We start from the raw sequence: 24,298 nt of genomic DNA, 5'->3' as shown, positions 1-24,298 counted from the left end.
GATGGGAGATGTTGCAGAGAAATAAGCTTGTTGAAAAGCTGGCACTAACTTGAGACTTGATCTTATAACATCATATACCTACCCAAAGTGCAGTGCATAATGAGAAGAGTTAGTTCTAAGACCTATTTTGATTACATTCGTTACTTAATGTAAATACGCCTTTTCTTTAAACTTGATGCATTGGTTTGCTTAAGTAATGTTTTAGTCAAGGTGATTTTAGTTTGTTGCAGTAAAAGTCTTAAAATGTGAAATTTTGTCCTTTAGTTATTTTAGTTTGTTGTTTGGGGAATTCATTCCTTATAAAAGTATCAGTGTCTACATGGATTATAACAGAGGATGTTAGAATACTTCCAGCAACTGAAACATGTTTAAATCCTGCTAAGCCAGTCTCAAGTGCTGGAAACAGGACATGAAGGTTCAATTGTCAAAAATCTAAAAGCATGAACATTAATCCAATTAATTCAACCTTGTAAAATCAACAGAATTTGTAATATTGCACAGCAGAAAGGGCCGAGTAAACTCAGCAGGTGGCTATATGGATCAAAAAGCTGGTTTTATAGAATCCTACACTACAGAAGGCAGCCATTCGACCAATTGAGTCTGCACCAATTCCCTTGGCAGAACATCTTACCCAGGCCCTATCCCCATAACCCCATGTATTTACCCCACTAATCCCCCCAACCCCCATGTTGGGACACTAAGAAGCAATTTAGCACAGCCAATCAACCTAACCTGCATATCTTTGGACTGTGGGAGGAAACCGGACACTCAGAGGAAATCCATAGAGACACTGGGAGAACATGCAAATTCCCAGTCACCCAAGGACGGAATTGAACCCAGGTCCCTGATGCTGCTAATCACTGTGCCACCATGCTGCTCATTTAAAAAAATATGGAAGGTTTCATGAATTTGCATGTCAACCTTGCGTAGGGTCAATGCTGATCAACTCTATAGTTTCAATTTTAGGATGCGTGTTGCTGAAGCAAGCTTTCAATTAATTTTAATTTCTAACAATGTAAAACATCTTACAAGATTTCCATAATATTACAGCAAACTTTTAGTTAAATAGGGCAGCATGGTTGGTGCAGGCTTGGAGACTGGAGGGCCTATTTTCATTGCTCTAACCTAATGCTGATACATTTACATCCCAAAATTGAATGAAGAAAACGCCTACTCCATCTAACTCAGCTACTTACTGCTTTAACAAGCTGAACCAATGTGCGTGGGAACATTTTTTAAAAAATTATCAAAGAGGGAGAATATTATGTGGTTGAAAGTTGGTCTCTCAGAAAATTGTAGAAAGAGCAAGAATGAACAGCATCTCAACTCTAATAGCCAATGTTGTGCCTAACTCATAAAAAAGTAATATTCTGTCAATTATGTCATGGATAACCTTACCATATTTGAAACTAGGCCCTTCTGCTCTGACACTGTGACAAACAGGAAATATTTTTGAAAAGCTGGCATGATATGGTGGGTTTAGAATCTGGATGCATCAACAGTAGAAGCATTCAAATTAACAGAGTGATCGATTGTGTGAACATAAATCAATTTCAAATGTGTCCTATTTGCCGCAGATGCTATCTGACAACACAACAGGAGCCAATTTTGCCACCCACATTAAAGAGCCACACCTGTAAACCTCAAATGGAAAGTCACGCATCTGAAACTCAACACCTCCAGATGAATTCTGTTACGCAATGGCAGCAATTACAACAAGTGAAATTTTATCTCAAATAAACACTAGGGTCAGAGCAGGAGTTCAAATGTACAAACTCATATTCTAATCTTTTTCTTCTTTATCTATGAAGATGTGTGTCACTGGTAAGGCCAGCATTTATTGCCACCTCTAGCTGCTCAAGAAGATTGCAGCAAGCCATCTTCTTGAATCACTGCAGTCTGAGTTGAAGGTGTGCAATCAGAGGGGGAAATCCAACATTTTAGGCCAGTAAGGATCAAAGAACAGTGAGATATTTCCAAGTCTAAATGGTGTGTGAGATGGAAAAGAACTTGGATATGGTATATAGTATTACCAAGTGTCTGCTGTTCTTGCTCTTCTTGGTAGCGGACTTGCAGATTTGCAAAGTGCTGTCATGAACTTGACACAACATTAATAAGCATTTAAACAAATATTTTTCTAAAAGCCTCACCTATTTTTGATTCTTAATACAAAATACTGCTGACTGGGCTTAGAAGTTCTTAAAAATTGATAAATGTACATATCAAAAATGAGCAGAAGAGAAGGTCTTCAAATGTTTTACAAGCTCTTTCAAAATTGACTTCAAACAAACCTACTGACCTAAAGCAACTGATATCTTTCACCTACTACAAATGAAACTAGGGGGGAAAAAAAAGCACAAAAAGGTCAACAGATGTGCTTTCAAAGTCAAATCACTCATGTCACCATCAGGCCAGCAGTATAAAATGCAGAGTACCAAAAATGCACGTTTCCACAGGAACAGTTGGAGGTCTTTAGCCCTTCAAACCCACTCCACCATTTAATACCATGGCTGACCAGACTGTTTTCTCAATTTCCTGTTTACTCTCCCATACCCCTTGACTCCTCTTGCCTATCAAAAATCCATCTAACTCAGCTTTAAATAAATTCAATGACACAGCCTCTGCTGCTTTTTGGGGAAGAGAATTCCACAGACTGAGCCCTCAAAAATAATTCTCATTGCTGTTTTAAATAGTGGACTTCTTATCCTTAAGCTGTGTCCTCTGGTTTTAGTCTCCCCCACAAGAAAAAACATTCACCCTCAGTCCCCCCAGGACTTTGTATGTTTCAATAAAATGATCTTTAATTCTTCTAAGCTCCAATGGATAAATGCTTAAGCTGTTCACCCCTTCTTCGCATGGTAAACCCTTCATCCCAAAAACAAGTTGAGTAAACTTCTCAGAAATACATTAATTATTTCAAATAAGGAGTATACATTATTCCATATGTGGTCTCACCAAGGCCTTGTACCATTGCAATAAAACTTCCCTACTTCTATATTTCATTCCCCTTACAATAAATAGCAACCTTAATCATGTGTTATACCTGCATTTTAACATTTTCCTGATTCACGTATCTGGACACCCAGATTCCTCTATACCACCTAGTTTTGCAATCTCTCTCCATTCAAATAGTATTCTGCTTTTCTATTCTTCCTGCCAAAATGAACAAGTTCACATTTCCCCACATTATACTCCATGTACCAATCTATTGTTCATTCACCTAACCTATCTATATCCCTTTGCCTCCCTTGACAACTTAATTTCCTACTTACTTTGTTACCATTTGCAAATCTAGCTGCTCTACATTTGGTTGCTTCATCCATGTCATAGACAGGATTTTTACCACCTCGCTCATTCTGAAACTACAAAGTCCCGCTTGCAGTCAATGGACCTTTCCATATCTGTCCCTTGCCTCTCCAATTCCCGTGGCAGGTGGAAATAAAATTCTGGCCATAGACTCAACTCCAATGCTGTCTTTGGCCAGCCTCTGATCTTACAAATTTAAGGTCCTCCAAAACTCTGCTACGTTAAGCTTAGTTCATCCATCAATCCAAAACTCATCCATTCGTATTGGCACTTGGTTCAGCAACATCTTTCTTTCCTCCTTTGGCTCTTCCCATGATACAATAGGTCACCACATTGGTGATTGATCACTCCTTCATTTCAACCACCATTTTTGGTTTTGGCAGGCGATTTTACAGTTGGATGTCCTTGCTGCCGCTAATCTTACCCCTTTATCTGGCTATAGTTCGGTAACAACGTAAATGTTAAAATTCTCATCCGTTTTCAAACTCTTTAATGGAACTGCCCTTTTTCAGTAAGCAATTATGGCCTTTTGCTCATCCACAATAATCTTGGATCCACCACCGGTACCCATACCTCCAAACATCTAGGTCCTAAGCTACGAATTTACCTTTTTATACAAAGAACAATACAACGCAGGAACAGACCCTTTGGTCCATCAAGTCTGTGCCGATTCCTAATTCTTATTAGCCATTTGCAGTTTCTACCCCTCTGTTCGCCTCCCATTTATGTGTATTCTCAAGATACACCTTGAATGTTGCTAACGTGCCAGCTTCCACCATCTCCGCCAGCAGTACATTCCAGACACCCACCACAGCGTGAAAAACTTTCCCCGCTCATCTCCCCTAAACTTTTCCCCTCTCACCTTGAACCTGTCCTTCTCATAGTTGATCTTACCACCCTGGGAAAAAGCCTCTGACTATCCACTCTACGTCTCTCAATTTTGCAGACTTCTATCAGTTCACCCCTCAGCCTCCATCTTTGCAGTGAAAACAATGAGTTTGTCTAACCTTCCCTCATATCTAAAACCCTCCAGACCAGGCAACATCCTGGTAAACCTTTTTTGCACCTTCTGCGTAGCATCCACATTCTTCTGGCAGTGTGCAATCAGAACTGCACGCAATATTCCAAATGGGTCTAACTAAACTTTTATATAGCGGTACTATAACTTACTAACTTTTATACTCAATGCCCTGGCCAATAAAGGCAAATATGCTGCACATCTTATCCATCTTTCAGGAATCTGCATGTCAACGCTCCCAAGGGTTTGACCATTTACTGTATAATTCGCACCTAAATTTCACCTTCCAAAATGCATCACCTCACATGTGTCCAGATTAACCTCCATCTGCCACTTCCCTGTCCAAGTCTGCAATCTATCTATATCCTGCTGCATCCTATGACAGTCCTTGTCACTATTTGCAACTCCACCAAACTTGGTGTCATCTGCAAACTTACTAATCAGATCATCTACATTTCCTCCAGATCATTTATATACATTCTTACATACATACATGTACATATTAGAAACAAAAGAAGTTCCAGCGGAACGCCATCTAATTACTGATCTCCGTTCTGAAAAATACCATTTCGTCGCTACTGTTTTCTATGACCCAGCCAGATCTGTGTCCATCTAGCCAGCACAACCCAGATCCCATGAGACTTTACCTTTAGTACCAGCTGGCCAAGAAGAACCTTATCAAATGTCTTTCTCTCTTCTTTCAAAGTGTTCCTTAAAACTTACTTCTCATTCCATTCTTGACCATTCTATTTGTGATTCAGTGTCAAATTTTGTTTGATAAACATCCTTGTGGAACACCTGGAGAAGTATTTGTTTGTGAAATGCAAATTTTGCTGTTGGGAAGGAGGTTTCATTCCAATTTTTTTCCAAGTTAGTTTGCCCTTTATCTCTCATGTTTAGCATAACCTAAATGATGCATACCCGAATATACCAATGCTAAACTTGTGTGATTAAACGCTCAATAAAGGTCCCTCAGATTGTTTAAGCCCAAACTTAGAAGAGGATTTCATGAACACAGTATAACTATTTCCTACTACCCAGTAGCACAAAGTAAGGCGATTCCGCACTGAGGACATTGTACCAATTCATGTAGCATTCTTACAGCTAGTAAATGTATAATATTCTTTCAAAGACAAGATTTAAAGCCATCTTCTAGAGATATCAGATCAGTGTCTAAATGACTGCATCTGCCAGTAAGAAAATTCCCTTTTAATTTGGGTTAAGAAACTTTTTTTGTGGATTCTCAGTTTCATAAAAGTTGTGTTTTACTTCATCTAGCACAATTTCACACTTGGTTACTCGCAGAACAAATAGTACATTAGGAGTGACTCTCCATCCCTTCTCAGAATCCCAAGAATTGTCTAACAGGCTTCAACAATAATTACTGGAAAAAAGAAAAAATGTTACTACAATAATCTTTTAATTTAATGTGGTTCCAAACAAAAAAAAACATATAATGAGGGCGTTCAGCTCATCATATCTGAAGTGGCCCTTTGATAAATCTATCCAATTAGTCCAACTCCCTGCTCTTCCCCTCACTGCGACCAAAATGCTGCACAGTGGCCAGGGACCCAGGTTCGATTCCCGATTGAGGTGGAATCACAGCTGGACAGAGTGGTGAAGAAGGCATTTGGCATGCTTGGTTTCATCGGTCAGAATGTTGACTACAGGAGTTGGGATGTCTTGAAGTTGTAGAAGACATTGGTGTAGCCCCAGTTGGAGTACTGTGTGCAATTCTAGTCACCCTATTATAGAGAGGATATTATTAAACTAGAAAGAGTGCCGAAAAGATTTACTAGGATGCTACTGCGACTTGATGGATTGAGTTATAAGGAGAGGCTGAATAGACTGACTTTTTTCTCTGGAGCATAGGAGGCTGAGGGGTGACCTCAGAGAGGTCTATAAAATGAGGGGCATAGACAACGTAAATAGTCAATATCTTTTCCCAAAGGTAGGGGAGTTTAGAGCTAGAGGGCATAGGTTTAAGGTGAGAGGGGAGAGATACAAAAGTGTCCAGAGGGGCAATTTTTTCACACAGAGGGTGGTGAGTGTCTGGAACAAGCTGCCAGAGGTAGTAGTAGAGGCTGGTACATTTTGTCTTTTCAAAAGCATTTAGACAGTTATAGTAAGATGGGTATAGAGGGATATGGGCCAAATGTGGGCAATTGGGATTAGCTTAGGGATTTTAAAAAAAAGGGCCGAAGGGCTTGTTTCCATGCTGTAAACCTCTATGGCTCTATGAGGTCACTGTCTGTGCAGAGTTTGCATGGGTTTCCTCACACTCTGAAAGACATGCAGGTTAGGTGTGTTGATCCTAACAGGCACTGGAATGTGACGACCGGGGGAATTTCACAGTAACTTCATTGCAGTGTTAATGTAATCCTTACTTGTGACTAATAAATAAATTTAACTTACTTAGAATGTTCCGTCAACTAAAATACACTGCTTTCGCCTCATTTCATTTCCCTGTACCAGACTTATCACTGTTTCCTCACTTATTAGGCTGGAAACAAGCTGATAAAGAATGTTCCAGGAATGCCTCAGCACCACCACCACTCGACTCTGCCCCATTCCTTTTGTCCTTCACAGTGTTACTATCCCATTCTATATTGGATAATTGAAGTCCCTCATTATCACTGCTCTGTAGATAGAACATAGATGAAAAGACTGCTCTTGGGGTCTAGTCATTCAGTTCAGCTAATGAATGAGACTGTGCCACCAGAAATAAATATCTAAAAGAAAGTCACCAGAACAAAAATACAAAGTGACCTCATGTCCACAAACAGTGAATATAAATGAAAATAAACAAAGGAGTCCTTCGAAACCAACTATCAGTAACATGAGCCAGTTTCAACAAATTATGCCACACTGGTTTGTTGTGCAGGAGCTGAATTTCCCATCACAGACACATCAAGGGAAACCTAGTTTTATTATTCTGTAACCCATAATCCAATGACTCATCAGCTGTGAAAGTTCAGACTCTGCTAATCAGTAGCACAAAACTAACTCCAAAACATGAAGCAGTAAATTAAAATTTAAAAATGCTCACACAAGAAACTTCTGCACTCTAATTAGATACAGAAAGATTAACAAAGTTTCACATGAAACTCATCTTGGTTCGACTGTTTGTTGCAAGGTATGTAAATCATTCATCTCTCCGAATTGCTTATTTTATCTGACAACTTTCTTAATATCACATTTCAATAATTCAAACCTAAAGACAAATTCAGAAGATAAAGAAAGAAGGTGCAAGAGATCCAACAATATGCTGACCATGAGGACATGCAAAATTCTTTTTAAACCACCAATGCCATCTATAAGCCAAGATTAAAGTGACAAAATTCCCTATTCCATAGAATGATGCTTGTCTTATTAAGGATGACAATGCCATCCATCAACGGTGGAAAGAGCATTCTGAACAATTCATCAATCACGAATCCACAGCTGTTACAATCCAGGCTATCCTCCAGTAACCTGTGGTAGAATCCAAAAGGTGAACCACCATCGGAGGGAGAGCTATGCAATCAAAGAATGAAAAACATAGCAACATTCCCCCAATATGCCTGTGATGCTTACAATGGCATTCCACTCGAGTGATCCTTTGGCTGACATCCACACCATGTACTCAATCTATGGAATTGAGAGGAAAAACTGCTGCCCCAAACTTTACCAATGCAACAATTGTAATTATCTTCAAGCAGGGAGTTAAATCAAATATTTCTCTCTTACCAACAGCAACAAAAATGCTGTCCAACGTTCTCCTGAATTACCTATTTCCTGTGGCTGAGGAAACTTTCCCCAAGCCAATGTGGATTTAGACCTTTCAAGGGAGATGGGAGCCATTCAGCCCGTAGAGCTGCTCTGCCATTCAATAAGATTACTACTAATCTGGTTGCAATCTCAATTCCACTTTCCTATTTGCCTCCCAAATAACCCTGCATTCTTATCTCTTAAAAATCTGTATAACCGTGCCTTAAATAAATTCAACGACATAGCATCCACTGCTTTCTGTAAAAAATTCCATAGACTAACAACCCTCAGAGAAAACATTTACCCTCATAGCAGTCTTGTTCTTAAACTATCTCCCTTGTCTCCCCGACAACAGGAAACATCCACTCCATATCCACCCCATCGATTCATCTCAGGATCCTGTATGTCTCAATAAGATCAATATTCATTCTTCTCACCTCTGATGGTATAGGCCCAACTCATTCAACCTTCCCTCATAAGATAACCCTTTCATCCCAGTAATCAGTGGAGTGAACCTTCCCTGAACTGCTTCTAATGCAATTGTATGTTTTTTCAAATTAGGGAGATCAAAACTGCACACTCAATTCCAGATGTAGTCACACCAATACACTGTACAGCTGCAGTAAAACTTACCTACATTTATGTTCCATTCCTCCTGTAACAAACACCAATATTCCATTTGCCTTCTTAATTACTTGTTGCACCTGCATACCATTTTTTAGTGTTCACGCAACAGTCCCTCAGCAGTCTCTCACCGCTTAAATAATATGTTTTCTGTTCTCCCTGCCAAAGTGGACAAGTTCACAATTTACTCGCTCATTTAACGTGGTCAATATCCCTTCGCGGATACTAAACCTCCTCATGACAACCAACTTGCCTATCCATCTTGATGTCACCAGCAAATCTAGCTACCCTAGATTCAGTCACTTCATCCAAACTATGAATGTAGATTGTAAATAATTGAGGCCCCAGCAACTATCTCTGGACTCCACAAGTCATAGTTTGCCAACCTGAAAAAGACATATATCCCCAACATCTGCTTCCTGTTAGCTCACCAATCCCTTCAGCCACGCTAATATGTTATCCCCTGTGCCATGGTGTGTTTTTTGGTAGTAGCTTTTGATGTGGCACTTTGTCAGATGCATTTTGGAAATCTAAGTGCACCACATCTACAGGTTCCCCTTAATCCACATGTTACATAAGAACATAAGAAATAGGAGCAGGAGTAGGCCATCTAGCCCTTCGAGCCTCCCCCGCCATTCAATAAGATCATGGCTGATCTGTCGTGGCTCAGTTCCACATTCCCGCCCACTCCCCATAACCCTCAATCCCCTCGCTTATCAAAAACCCATCAACCCACGTCTTAAAAATATTTAGCGAGGCAGCCTCCACCACTTCAACGGGCAGAGAATTCCAGAGATTCACCACCCTTTGAGTGAAGAAGTTCCTCCTCAACTCCGTTCTAAACCGCCCCCCCCCTTTATCTTGAGGCTATGCCCCCTAGTCCTACTGTCCTTTCTGAGCGGGAAGAGTCTCGCCACCTCTATCCTATCCATCCCATTCATCATCTTATACGTCTCATGAGATCTCCCCTCATTCTTCTAAACTCTAACGGTTTCATTAAGGGGAAGTCATGTCTGACAAATTTATTGGAGTTCTATGAGGATGTGTCTAGGGCGGTGGATGTCGTCTTTCTTGATTTTCAGAAGGCGTTTGACAAGGTACCTCACAAGAGGTTATTGCAGAAGGTAAGGGGGCATGGAGTTGGGGGTAGCGTGTTAGCGTGGATAGAGGATTGGTTGTCAAATAGGAGGCAGAGAGTGGGGGTTAATGGGTGCTATTCGGATTGGCGGTTGGTGACTAGTGGGGTGCCCCAGGGGTCGGTGCTGGGGCCTCAGCTATTTACCATTTATATAGATGATCTGGAGGAGGGAACCGAGTGTATGGTGTCGAAATTTGCTGATGACACCAAGATTGGTGGAACGGCAAATTGCGCGGAGGGTGTGGAGAGTCTACAGAAGGATCTAGATAGGCTGGGCGAATGGGCCAGGAAATGGCAAATGGAATTTAATGTTGGCAAGTGCAGGGTGGTCCACTTTGGTAGGAATAATGGTAGGAAGGACTATTTGTTACGTGGCAAAAAACTGCAGCAGGCGACGGTGCAGAGGGACCTCGGGGTCCTTGTGCATGAGTCGCAAAAACCCAGCCTGCAGGTGCAGAAGGCGGTCAGGAAGGCGAATGGGATGCTGGCCTTCATAGCGAGGGGGATTGAATATAAAAGTAGGGAGGTCTTGCTGCGGCTGTATAGGGCATTGGTGAGGCCGCAGCTGGATTACTGTGTGCAGTTTTTGGTCGCTGCACTTACGCAAGGATATTTTGGCCTTGGAGGGTGTGCACAGGAGGTTTACTAGGCTGATAACGGAGTTGAGGGGGTTGAGCTATGAGGAGAGGCTGAATAAACTAGGCTTGTACTCGATGAGACCCTCCAGTCCTACCACCCTTCCGTCGCTAACACCCAGCAAATTATTCACGTCTTCCTCCGTGAAGACCGAAACAAACAAGATATTCAAGACCTCAGCCATTTCCCCATCCCCTACCACTAAGTCCCCCCTCTCATCCTCTAAGGGTCCAACGTTCACCCTAGCCAGCCTCTTCCTTTTTATATATTTATAAAAACTCTTGCTATCCTTTTTTATATTAAGCGCTAGCCCAACTTCATAGTTTCTCCTAGCCTTCTTTATCAACTTCTTTGTCAATCTTTGTTGACATTTAAACCTCTCCCAATCCTCTTCTCGCCCACTACTCTTAGCTACTCTAAACGCCTCCGCTTTTAATTTAACACTTTCCTTCACCTCCTTCGTTATCCATGGCTTATTACCTCTCCTCCTACAGTCCTTTTTAACCATCGGAATAAATCTCTGCTGAGCACCAAGAAAGATCTCCTTAAAGATCCTCCACTGCTCCTCAGCAGACCTACCTTCCAACGCGCTCCCCCAGTCAACATTCGCCAATTCTTCTCTCATCCTACCGTACTCCCCTCTGTTCAAACAAAGGACACGTGTCCGGGAACCCACTTTCTCCTCCTCCATCTGCACCAGAAACTCCACCATACAGTGATCACTCTCCCCAAGGGGATCCTTCACCACAAGGTCCCTAATTCTACCCGCCTCATTACATAACACCAGATCCAAGATAGCTCGCTCCCTCGTCGGCTCCAACACACACTGTTCAAGGAAACTATCCCGGCAGCATTCCAAGAGCTCCTCCTCAAGCCCACCGCGTCCAACATGGGTCGACCAATCAATATGCAGATTGAAATCTCCCATAATTACGGCCGTCCCATTCCTGCACGCCGCACTTATTTGCGCGTTAACAGCCCACCCCACCTCCAGATCATTATTCGGGGGCCTATAGACGACACCCACCAGCATCTTCCTCCCTTTGCTGTTCCTAATCTCCACCCACAACGATTCCACGTTCTGCTCTTTGGTTCTTATATCATCCCTTGCTACCACCCTGATGCTATCCTTAATCAGCAGAGTTACGCCCCCCCCCCCCCCCTCTTTTTCCTCCCGCCTATCCTTCCTAAACACTTGGTACCCTTGGACATTCAGCTCCCAGTCCCTGTCACATTGCAGCCACGTCTCTGTAATGGCCACCAGATCTTATCCATTTGTGCCAATCTGCGCCACCAGCGCATCCACTTTATTCCGAATGCTTCGTGCATTCAGATAAAGCGCCTTCACCCCAGCCTTCACCTGGACCCTATTTGCAGAACGCCCCCCCCCCCCCCCCCCCCCCCCGACTTTCTTTATTATTGGGACATCCTCGGCCTCCTCCCTTACCTGTACCATCTCCTTAACTTTAGCCCCCGTAATGTCACCTACCCTTGCACCCCCCCCCATTAGTTTAAAGCCCTGTCTACAGTCCTATTTACACGATTCGCCAGGACTCTGGTCCCAGCACGGTTCAGACCAACCCCATCCCACCCACCCCAATACTGATGCCAATGCCCCATAAATTCAAACCCATTCCTCTCACACCAATCCCTGAGCCACCCATTCACTTCCTTAATCTCATCAACCTTACGCCCGTCTGCACTCGGTTCAGGCAGTAGCCCAGAGATAACCACCTTGTCAGTTCTACTTTTTAATTCCATTCCCAGCTTTTCATATTCCCTCCCCAGATCCTCAGTTCGCATTTTGCCTACGTCGTTGGCACCCACATGTACCACAACGACCGGATTCTCACCCTCCCACTCCAGGTTACTTCCTCAAAAAACAAATAAATTCATTAACAACATTTCTTTCACAAAACCATGATGATCTGCCGGCCCCACTATGACTTTTAAGTATCTTGCTATAATCTCCTTAAATAAGGGATTCTAACAATTTCCCTATGACAGATGTTAGACTAACTGGCTTTTGGTTTCCTGCTTTCTTCCTCCTTTCTTCAACAAAGAAGGAAGTATTTTCCAATCCAATGGGACCCTTCCAGAATCTAATGAATTTTGCAAGATTATAACCAATGCCTTTACAAGCTCTGAAGCCACTTCTCTAAGATCATAGGATGCAGGCCATTTGGTCCTGGAACTTTCTTACCCTGTGCGACTCAGTTTTCCCAGCACCTTTTCCCCAGTGATGGCGATTGTAAGGCCCCCTCTCCAATTCACCACTTGATTTTCAAGTATCTTTGGGCAGTTTTCCAAGTCTTCTATGGTGAAGATACACACACAATTCCTCTTCAATATTCTTTATTTTCTAAATCAATTCCCCAGACTCACTCTTTACAAGACTATCACTACTTTTAACCTACCCACAGATTGGACAAAACAGACTGCTAAAGGTGGCCTGGAAAATAAGAACATAAGAACATAAGAAATAGGAGCAGGAGTAGGCCATCCAGCCCTTCGAGCCTGCCCCGCCATTCAATAAGATCATGGCTGATCTGTCGTGGCTCAGTTCCACCTTCCCGCCCTCTCCCCATAACCCTTAATCCCTTCTCTTATCAAAAACCCATCAACCCGCTTCTTAAAAATATTTAGCGAGGCAGCCTCCACCACTTCAACGGGCAGAGAATTCCAGAGATTCACCACCCTTTGAGTGAAGAAGTTCCTCCTCAACTCCGTTCTAAACCGCCTCCCCTTTATCTTGAGGCTGTGCCCCCTAGTCCTACTGTCTTTTTTGAGCGGGAAGAGTCTCTCCACCTCTATCCTATCCATCCCATTCATCATCTTATACGTCTCAATGAGATCTCCCCTCATTCTTCTAAACTCTAACGAGTACAAGCCTAGTTTATTCAGCCTCTCCTCATAGCTCAATCCCCTCAACTCCGGTATCAGCCTAGTAAACCTCCTCTGCACTCCCTCCAGGGCCAAAATATCCTTGCGCAGGTGCGGCGCCCAAAACTGCACACAGTACTCCAGCTGCGGCCTCACCAATGCCCTATACAGCTGCAGCAAGACCTCCCTACTTTCAATCCCCCTCGCTATGAAGGCCAGCATCCCATTCGCCTTCCTGACCACCTGCTGCACCTGCAAGCTGGGTTTTTGCGATTCATGCACAAGGACCCCGAGGTCCCTCTGCACCGTCGCCTGCTGCAGTTTTTCGCCACGTAAGTAATAGTCCTTCCTACCAAAGTGGACCACCTCACACTTGCCAACATTAAATTCCATTTGCCATTTCCTGGCCCATTCGCCCAGCCTATCTAGATCCTTCTGCAGACTCTCCACACCCTCCGCACAATTTGCCGTTCCCCCAATCTTGGTGTCATCAGCAAATTTCGACACCCTGCACTCGGTTCCCTCCTCCAGATCATCTATATAAATGGTAAATAGCTGAGGCCCCAGCACCGACCCCTGGGGCACCCCACTAGTCACCATCCGCCAATCCGAATAGCACCCATTGACCCCCACTCTCTGCCTCCTATTTGACAACCAATCCTCTATCCACGCTAACACCCTACCCCCAACTCCATGTCCCCTGACCTTCTGCAATAACCTCTTGTGAGGTATCTTGTCAAACGCCTTCTGAAAATCCAGAAAGACCACATCCACCGGCTCTCCTCTATCCACTGCCCTAGACACATCCTCATAGAACTCCAGTAAATTTGTCAGACACGACTTCCCTTTAATGAAACCGTGTTGCGTCCGCCCTATCAAGCAATTCCCTTCAAGATGCCTCGCAATTTCCTGCTTAATGATGGATTCTAACATTTTACCTACCACAGACGTTAAACTAACCGGCCTATAATTCCCCGCCTTTTGCCTGGCACCCTTCTTAAACAACGGCGTAACATTAGCCGTTTTCCAATCTTCCGGCACTTCCCCGGAATCCAGCGACGTCTGGAAAATAACCACCAAGGCATCCACTATCACCTCCGCCATTTCTTTCAGAACCCTCGGATGCATTCCATCCGGTCCTGGGGACTTGTCCACAATCAGCCCCTCCAGTCTGTCGAGCACCACCTCTCTAGTAACAGTAATGTCATTAAGACCCTCCATTCCTACCACCTTTCCATCGCTAACACCCGGCAAATTATTCACGTCCTCCTCCGTGAAGACAGAAACAAAAAAGTTATTCAAGACCTTCGCCATATCCCCATCCCCTACCACTAGCTCAAGAAGTTTATGCAGGATAATTTCTTAGCGCAATACCTTCTAGAGCTAACCAGGTAGCGGTCTATTTTAGACCTGGTAACGAGCAGCAAGACAGGGATAATCAATAATCCCCTGGTAACGGAACCTTTAGTTTTTCCTTTTTTTTAAACTGGGATAGATTTTTGCAGTATTATGAAATACATCTTTAAAAATCTGTCACTGCATCTCTACTGACTCCCTTTTAACCCAGTTTCCCAGTCACTAGCTCTGCTTTCATACATTTATACTTATCTTTATTCAGGTTTAAAACACTGGTCTTAGAACCACACTTGACCTCTTCAAACTGATGTTAAGATTGCTGTCACCTCAAGGCTCCTTTAACATTAGGTGAAGCCCACCCCAACAGCCCAGCTCCCAATTTCCTCAATATTGGTGTATGTGCCCCATGAATCAAAACCCTTTTCTCCCACACCAGTCTCGGAACCACACATTAATCTCCCCACGTTATGGCTCATGGCTCAGGTAATAATCTCTAGTATGAAAGGTTTGGCTTTTTAATTTAGCTCCAAGCTGCTCATCTTTCCTAAGCAGAACTTCTTTCCCAGAAGTATCTATGCCATTGGCACCAACCTAGACCATGACAACTGGATTTTCTTGCTCCCATTGCAAGCTCCTCTCCAGACCGAGCAAATACCCTGATCCCTGCCAATGGACAGGAAGCACGGCCATTTGGACTGTCAGCTGCAGAGAACTGCGTCCATACCCCAACTTTTACCACTATACTCCTATCAACTTCTCCCACTTGAATGGCTTTCCTTACCATAGTCAGTTTGCTCATCCACTCTAACATCCAGTTTCATCCCCAGAAACTGCATGAGCCTTAAACCTACTGGACAATTGCAGGAGCCGAGGCTCCTCCACACCAACCTTCTCAATCACCTGACCTGCCTCACTTTCAGTCAACCCCTCCTATTCCTGCCCAAATCAGAAGACTCTAAACCAGGCACTGTGATCACCCCCTGGAGTAAAGTGTCCAGGTAACTTGGCCCTTCTTGGGCTTGGAGTGCAGTAGCTAGCTGAATGACCCGGAATCAAAATGCCTCAAGCTACTGACACGTACTATAGACACAATTGCTCTGGATCACACTGGTGTGCAGACACTTCCACGTTGTACAGTCACAACAAATCATCCCTTTGTCACCTTTATTATTGTTAATGAATTTATTTTATTTATAATTAAGAAATCCTCCTATTCTCAAAGAGCTAGCAAACCTTCCTAAAAAAAAACCTTATTTACATTAAATGATAGAATTTTGGAAAGATAAATGAGCAAAATATTCACCAACCACTGTTTCTCTCCTCCCTCATTGTACTGAATTCCCTCACTCCCCAAATTCCCAAGTTCATACTCAATGACAAGCTGCATTCAACGATGATGTGGTCTTTGCTGTCAGACAAATCCAAAAAAAATGTTGAGAATAAGACCAGGAACTCTTCATTTCTACATTAACCTAGCCAAAACTTTGGAAGTGGAGGCTGGTTCAATCAAAGCATTCAAGAGGGCATTAGATAACTACTTGAATGGAAACAACATATAGGGTTAAAGGGAAAAGGCAGAGAGAAGGCACTAAGTCACAATACTCATTTAGACAGCTGCTCCTACACCATAACAATTCCATGATTTGACTCAGTAAACAGCAAAGCTCTGTGGATTGTGTTCCAGAGATCAGGGGCCTAAACTTCATCAGAATCATGCAATGATTTCAGGAAATGACTGTAGCTGTCTTCAGCTGTGAAACAGACACCTTCAAAATCTAGACTGGTGCCAAGCAAGGCTGTGTAATGGCCCCGTACAGTTTACAATCTACCTGAAAATGGCTATTCATCTCATCAAAAATCAACTGCCTCCGGTACAAAATCCCACATGGATGGGAAACCCTCACCTCAGTTGCCTCCATGCCAAACTAAACTGATCACCACAGACATACATGATCAACAGTTTGTGCAGGAGTAGTGTCATTGCCCACTCTGCACTAGATTTGCAAACCACTCTCCATCCCTTCAGTACAAGAAACTTGGTCTGTCTTCAAATCTTGCCAGAACAAAACTCACATCAACCCACACTTGGTCAATCAAATCTTACAACTCCCATATATATGTTGAAGAAAACATTCTGGAACATGTTGAGCACTTCCCAGATCTTGTCAACCACCTCACTCAAAGGGCCATCATTGCTGAGATCATCCAACACCAGATCAGTTATGCCAAAGACAACAAAGATCGCACAAGTCAAAAGTTCTAATGTACAGAGCAGCTGTCATCATCACATTCCCACACTGCAATTAAGACCTGCACTATGTATCAACAACACAAGGGGTTAGATAAATTCTACCAGCAATGTCTGAGCTGCATATTCCAGATTCAATGGGAGGGTGATCAAACACTAGTGTCCTTTTTGAAGCTAGCTGCATAAGCATTCAGGAAATCTCCTGCAAATGGTTGAAATCAGTCTCTCCACATCCACCCCCCACCCCACCTCCCTTCCCGCAAAAAAAGTACCTGATTTCTCAACTCTCAAATTGCCAATGTTTCAGAACAGGACAAAGAAAATGTTTCAGATACACTGAAGTGCTCCTTGAAGCACAGCAGCATCACATTAATGACTGGAAAGAGTGAACCACCAATGATTCAAAACAGTGACAAACTATCCATCAAACTGTACCACAATTTATAACAGCTTAATAACGAGGGAATGAAAGAAAAAACAGCATATCCTGCACTCCAGATCTCACTACCTTGTAGACATCTGGCCCTATGAGCTCAAAGATGTGGGTGAAGATTAGCTTGCTCAGTCGCATGAAGACCCATGGCAAAAACGCATGAGCTGAGCGGATGCATCCTCAAAAGACAGCCAACAGTGAACATCACAAATCAAAACTAAACATACAGGATTAAATTTGAAATTTTCACTGTGTGAAGTATGATTCAGATAAAAGCACAACTTAGTAAAATTAATGCTATTCCAGCAGCATGATAACGCCTCCAAACACTTCATTGTCACTTCTTGGAATATAGCTAGGAAATGAAATATCGCTCAAATTAGCAAGACATTTTGAGCAAATCAAATCATATCATGATTCCAAGATTAAACCATATTTTCATTTCATTTTCATGCAGAGTTTTATGTCTTGATTCATTCACAAGGTGTGGGCATTGCTGGCATAGCCATTGTTATGAACTGGAGGTTGATTTCCCCTCCCCTGAGAAAATAACATCTAACCAAAGAGGAATACCTTGTCTCATAATCTGTTAAAAGTGTGTGAGAAGTGATAACATCTGCGCTTCAGCAAGTTCTAGTGGTTACATCAAAATAACTACCTGAGAGTCTCTTTAAAATCAACAATTTGTTTATCTAACTATCAGTAAACAAGTTAACCAAACTACTAACAAATGGAATAAAACAAGATTCTAACGGAATGCTGTTTAGATAAATAAAATTCCCGCTTTCTGATAAAAAGACAGAATTTTAGTCAATCTTAAATTATAATCAGTTTGTCGTCTTCTGGAATATTTTGTCTTCTTTGCTATCTAGATGAGGCTTTGAGCTAAAAGCTATGAGCTGTGGCAGATGCTGTGTGCTTATTGTCACACTGCCTGTTCTTTTATATCTGTGATGATATATCAAACATCCCCTATAATATGATTAGTTCTCGGGTTACCAAAACATCAATTTTGAATCTAATAGGTTGCTGGCATCCAAATCTAATTTAAGCTGATAGGCTGAATTCAAAACATCCAAATGCCTGAAGTCTGTTACCAAGGCAACCCTGCTGTTTGGCCTTTGATACAAGTGTTTCTTTCTGCATATGCATTTGTATTTTTTTTAAACTTTATACTTTATAAGAACAAAAAAAACCTTTTTAAAAGGGAACATGCAATATTTGCATCTCTTAGCATTTTACAATTATTGAAATAATTTTACAAACACCAAATGCTAACATTCTCCTCAACTTCGCAACAGTCATCACTTTTCGTTTTAATTTTTTACTCCAACTTTAAGTTACAAAGCCAACGCTCAGAGTGAACCAGGCAAACCCAAATTCATTCCTTGCTTGCTCCAAATACCAAATTCAAAGTCCAACTGAATCCAATTCATGGGCCTCACAAGAGAGACAAACAAGATCCAAGCTGACAAGAAAGGTACTGCACTCTAACTCCGGCTTGATTTGACGCTTTCTCAACCAAAATGCTGAGAAATGTGGTCATCATTTATCACCCATCTCTAAGTGCCCCCAACGTACAACTAAGGTGGCTTGCAAGATCAGTTCAGAGATCAGTTTGGATCTGAAGTCACATACAGACCAGACCAGGTAAGGATAAACAGATTTCCTTCCCAAGGGACATTAGCGAACCAGATTTTAAAAAACACAGCAATTTCATGCTCACCATGGCTAATGTGTGCTTGGTTATTCAAGGTTTATTGAATTAACTGCATTTAAAAACCCCCAATGGTGAAATTTGAACTTGTGCCTTTCAAGCATTAGTCCATATTTCTGAATGAATTACTAATCCAATAACATCACTACATTACTGTTTCGATGGCCACGTGGATCTCCCTCTGGGCCTTGTATAATACAAGCTCCTCTGTTAGACGAGTGGAGGCTTGCCCAATAGGAAAGGAGCGGGGGAGGGGTTGGTATGATTTAAAACCAGCTGGCTCCACTCAGGTCAGCAGTCAAAAGACTCAGGGCTGACCTGCACTCTGTAGCTGCTGAACAGTACTGCGAACACACTGTAAATAAAGGGTGACTGATGACAGAAGACTGGCCTCAGTAAGATTATTACATGGGCAACAAGGAGCAAAGTCAGTGCATTTCTTCCCTCCAGACCATCTTTCCTGTCGAGACAAGTAATTCTCCAGTAAGAAAAATGCCTCTTTTTGGTAAACATGAAGCCTACGATGCAAGCCCAATACGCAGAGTGCACAGGTTACTTTTTTTGAGCCAACAATATTGAGGGGAATGATGGCATGCGGGTCCGGACCTTCAGTGTAATAAAAAGTCTGACCTACCTGGATGCCCCTAACTCCAAAACCTTTAATGAATTGGTGAACTTGGTTAAAAACTATTAAGACCTAAAATCTCCATAATATTCCTGTACGCTGTTTTAACATGGCAGAGTGAACCCTGCGGAATCTGTCACCTAATTTCTGACCAGGCTATGAAAATTGGCAGAGCACTGTGATTTCAGGCCACCTCTGAACAACATGTTGCAAGATAGACTAGTCTGCAAAAATAACGTGACAGTCCAAAAAGAATTACTGGCAGAACCTAATTTGGATGTAAAAGGAGGCCATTGAGATAGCTTTATCATTGGAGAATGCAGGGAAAGGAGCTCAGGACCTACAGGGGACATCAGACAACAGTGTCTTCCAATTTGGGAGGGGCAGGCTCATGCAACACCTATCCTTCAACTGACAGCGATGGTATCAGTAAAATATCACAGAGTCCCCTCTAGCTGGTGGCGCCTGAGCCACATTATTAGGCAGTTAAAGGTCAGAGGCACCCTTCTGATGCCTAAGGAGCATATTCCTGAAAGTGGATTATTCCAAATGCTGCAGTAGACCACAACTGAGGCTAAGATACAAGGATAGTCAAAATGTGTGCTACTTCAAAAAAAGAGGAGGCCTACCTTCAAGGCCAGTACTGGACAGTATCTTGCAGATAGGCCCATAACCAGGAACAGGAACAATGCAATCAAATTGCACTTTCGTGACAAAGGTTGCCCTTATAATGATGGAGATGTTAGTAAATGGCCACCTTTTAAAAATGGGAGCTATAATCTCCACTATCAGGTGGGGGTGGGAGGGGTGTGCAGTGGAGAGAGGAGGGAGAGGGAAAGAGAGAGAGCAGAGTTATGATCGCCTCCAGGCTGGTATTCACTTCCTGAATTTAGAAAACATAAAGGCCAAGCTAGCCATCTATAGAGGGGTAGCACTGCAGGTAAAGAGCACCAAGGCAACCCTATATGCAGCAGTCAGTTCAGCCTCCACTCATCCTTGTACATGGGCAAGGAAGCAGCTTTATGGGGGGAGATTGGTTCCAACACATCAGGCTGAACTAGTTGGAGATTTCAGATTACACGTGGGGGGACTGTATGAAGTCATCAATAAGTACCCTAAAGTCTTCCAAGGCTTTGAAAAATAAGAGGAGCCAAAGCTAAGGTCCAAATTGAGCCAATGCCTCACCTAAGTATTTTAGGGTGTATGCAATCAAAAGATAATATTAGACAATGTTATCCTCATTGCCATTTACTTTTTATAAACCAACTCTGAAAGGTACAACAAAAGCAATTAGGCATAAAAAGAATGCCCTACGGCTCAGCAAATCATTTTTATGTCAAATATCCTAACCTTAGAATTAGTTCCCCAATATATTAACTTTAGAATTAGTACAACTTAGGAAACCACACCAATCCCTCAATCAGATGAAATTCTTGCAATATAAAATCATTGCTAGCCAAGAGGGAACAACATAATGAAGATGCTGGGTAAGATGGGGATTTTAAACCAAATATGTTACCAAATGCTTCAGGCTGCAATAAATTATTTTCGGAAGCGGAAGAACCCAGACTGCTAGCACTTAAGTTAATCTGACAGCAATTGCTTTCTCCTATTCAGCCTGGCACATCTCAAAAGCCCACAAGAACAAGCTAAGAATGTTTTAAGAAATGAATCATGGTACCTCAGCAATTTTAATTTTCATTTCATGTTGAAGTCACTCAGGACTGCTAAAAACAACTACTGTAATTAACACCATTCCTTGAGTGAGAAGGGCACAGATTTTGCTGAAACAATGTGATGAACTTCTGCTGGCTAAAATAATCTTCTATGAAACTATAATGCTGGCACAAAAAGCTTAAGTCCTCCTTCAGCAACAGCCCAAAAAGTACCCAGGTACTGTCATAGCTAATGTTTATCAAGCCCATCACTGCTGTTTAAATATAGAATCAGGACACACTAAACATAGAAGTATAACTACAGTATGCTTAATCTGCCTACATGCAAGTTAGTGGCTCTGATAATATATCAGGATTATGCTGACTGCAATTTTCTTTTAAAATGAAAGGAAGAATGACAATAAGCTATTCTGTCCATGTTACACACACAAAGCATCTTTGAGTATCCTCTGTGTCAGCATACTTAATGCTTCGTGCAGGATTATATCAGCCTTCAAATTCAAAATAGAAGTTCACTCCCTAAAAAAATTACACTTTCTGGATGTTAATGTAATATAGCCTACATATCTGATCAGAATAGCATCAAAACAGTCACTTTTTTAAAAAAAGTCAACTGCGTCTTCAAGGATATATGGAACTTTTCTTTCCAAAAAGCTATTACAGCTAAATCAATGGAAAATGTCCTTTTCCAGCAAGATTCTGTCAGCCCACACAGTTGTGCAGCAATAAGTCTTGTAATAGATTTTGCTCATATAAAGAAACATTCATGGTCAAACAATGTCAACAACTCCTGTTCATTTTTCTTATGAATTATGCCAACAGATTTGCTTTTTTGGTAGAAGCAATATGATTCTTTGAGTCTTACCTCCATAATGAACAGGAATCTCGATTTTTGGACCTATCACATAGTGACCCTCTTCCAAGCTGTGAGCAGTGATAGTTGTCCATTGTCGACAGGAATGAAGCAAAACCAAATCATTTTCACGAATCCCTTCCACAGTTTCCCCTGCAAAGAAAATATAATCTTAATTAGTGAAGAGAGAAGATAAAATTACTAGTTTGTTTACAGTCTGCAAGATACTTCAATGACAATCATCCATTTCAGTTTGTTTTGCACATCCTATTGACTTGTGAAAATTCAAAGTGATTCATGCTTAAAATAAAACTACCCAATAATTTGAATCAAGCAACAACACAGTAATAATTTGACTCAGAAACAGACCATTTGGTCCAAATGATTTATGCTGTTTCTCTTCCACAACAGCTGCTTGCCATCCCTTACCAGCTAACCCTACCTATATAGTCTTCCTGTTCAAAGAACAAAAACAGCCTGGGAAACAGACCCTTTGACCCAACGAGCCCGCGCCGCCATTTTAACATTACCAGTCCCCCCCCTCCACCCATGACCCTTATCTATTGTTTTATGGCAATCCACATTGAGGGAAACTAATTTAGGGACAATTTATTACTTCCAATCTGCCTAATAGCACATCTTTGGGGTGTGGGAGGAAACCAGAGCACCCGGAGAAAACCCATGCAAGCACAGGAAGAATGCGCAAATTTCCACAGACGCTGGCCCAAATCCACGTGTCTGCACAGCAAACAGTGATAGTCACTGAGCTGTCGTGTTCCCAGCATCTGGTCCAGTTTAAGCACACACTAACGACATGAAGCACTAGGCCAATCTCAAACATTCAAGAGCAGCCCAAGTACGACCCATCGCGCGAATGCCCCTCGTTGGACAACAAGGCGGACCAACTTAAAACCTGTGAATTAATAATGTTTTTTCTCTTTTATCATACCACATCCTTTTACATTACCAGGAATATCCCAATGCTAATGAACCTTATTTAAAACAATCTCCTATATCCTCCCATCTCCAATCCACTCATGTGCCTATCTAAGTTACTCTTAAACAACTCCAGCATGCTTGCCTCCACCACCTTACTTGGCAGAGCATTCCATACCCCCACTACCCTGTGTGAAAAACCTCCCTCTAATATCTGTGTTATACCTCTCCCCCCTCACCTTAAGTCCATGGCCCCTCGTACTGTGTGTCTCTAACATAGGAAATAGCTTACCTCTGTTTATCTATACCCTTCATAATGTTATATACCTCTATTAGATCCCCCCTCAGTCACCATCTTTCAAGGGAAAACAGCCCCAATTTGCTCAATCTTTCCTCATAACCCAGTCCTTCCATACCAGGCAACATCCTGGTAAACCTCCTCTGCACTCTCTCCAGAGTCTCCACATCCTTCCGGTAGTAAGGCAACCAGAACTGGACGCAGTACTCTAAATGCGGCCTAACCAACGTTCTATACAACTGCAACATTAGACTCCAGCTCTTACATTCTATACTCCTTCCTATAAAGGCTAACATACCATAGACTTTCTTCATAACCTTCTCCACTTGTACTGCCACCTTCAAAGACTTGTGCACTTGCACCCCCAGGTCTTGCTGCATTTCTATACTCTTTATGGGCTTACCTTTTATCATATAACTCCCCCCTACATTATTCCGGCCAAAATGCATCTCCTCACATTTATCTGGATTAAACTCCATTTGCCATATATCTGCCCAATATACCAGCCCATCAATATCCCGTTGTATTGCCAGACACTGCTCCTCACTGCCTGCCGATCCAGCCATCTTGGTGTCATCAGCTAATTTGTTGATCACACCACTTACTCCCTCTTCCAAGTCATTTATATATACACTACAAAAAGAGGTCCCAGCACTGAGCCCAGCGGCACACCACTAGTGACAGACCTCCAGCTAGAAAAGGACCCCTCCACTACTACTCTGTCTCCTCTCAGCAAGCCAGTTCTCAACCTATCTAGATACCTGGCCTCGTGTCCCATGAGCCTTAATCTTTTCTACCAAC

The 24,298-nt window shown here is 42.3% G+C and overlaps 1 protein-coding gene and 1 non-coding gene across 2 annotated transcripts in view; both read right to left on the bottom strand.

The window, feature by feature from the left end:
- garem (GRB2 associated, regulator of MAPK1) overlaps nt 1–24,298 on the bottom strand; it is a 93,727-nt gene that overhangs the window by 58,671 nt on the left and 10,758 nt on the right. Inside the window, exon 2 of the mRNA XM_080194272.1 lies at nt 22,276–22,416. Coding sequence (XP_080050398.1) covers nt 22,276–22,416 — 141 coding nt within the window. The remainder of the gene's footprint in view (nt 1–22,275; nt 22,417–24,298) is intronic.
- LOC145347126 (U6 spliceosomal RNA) lies at nt 886–988 on the bottom strand. Its single transcript, XR_013887783.1, has one exon. It is a non-coding gene; the product is annotated as a U6 spliceosomal RNA (small nuclear RNA).

Source organism: Carcharhinus amblyrhynchos, chromosome 8, assembly GCF_965287045.1.
Source record: "Carcharhinus amblyrhynchos chromosome 8, sCarAmb.v2.hapA, whole genome shotgun sequence".
In the NCBI taxonomy this organism is placed as follows: Eukaryota; Metazoa; Chordata; class Chondrichthyes; order Carcharhiniformes; family Carcharhinidae; genus Carcharhinus; species Carcharhinus amblyrhynchos.
This window is presented reverse-complemented; position numbering and strand designations above follow the sequence as displayed.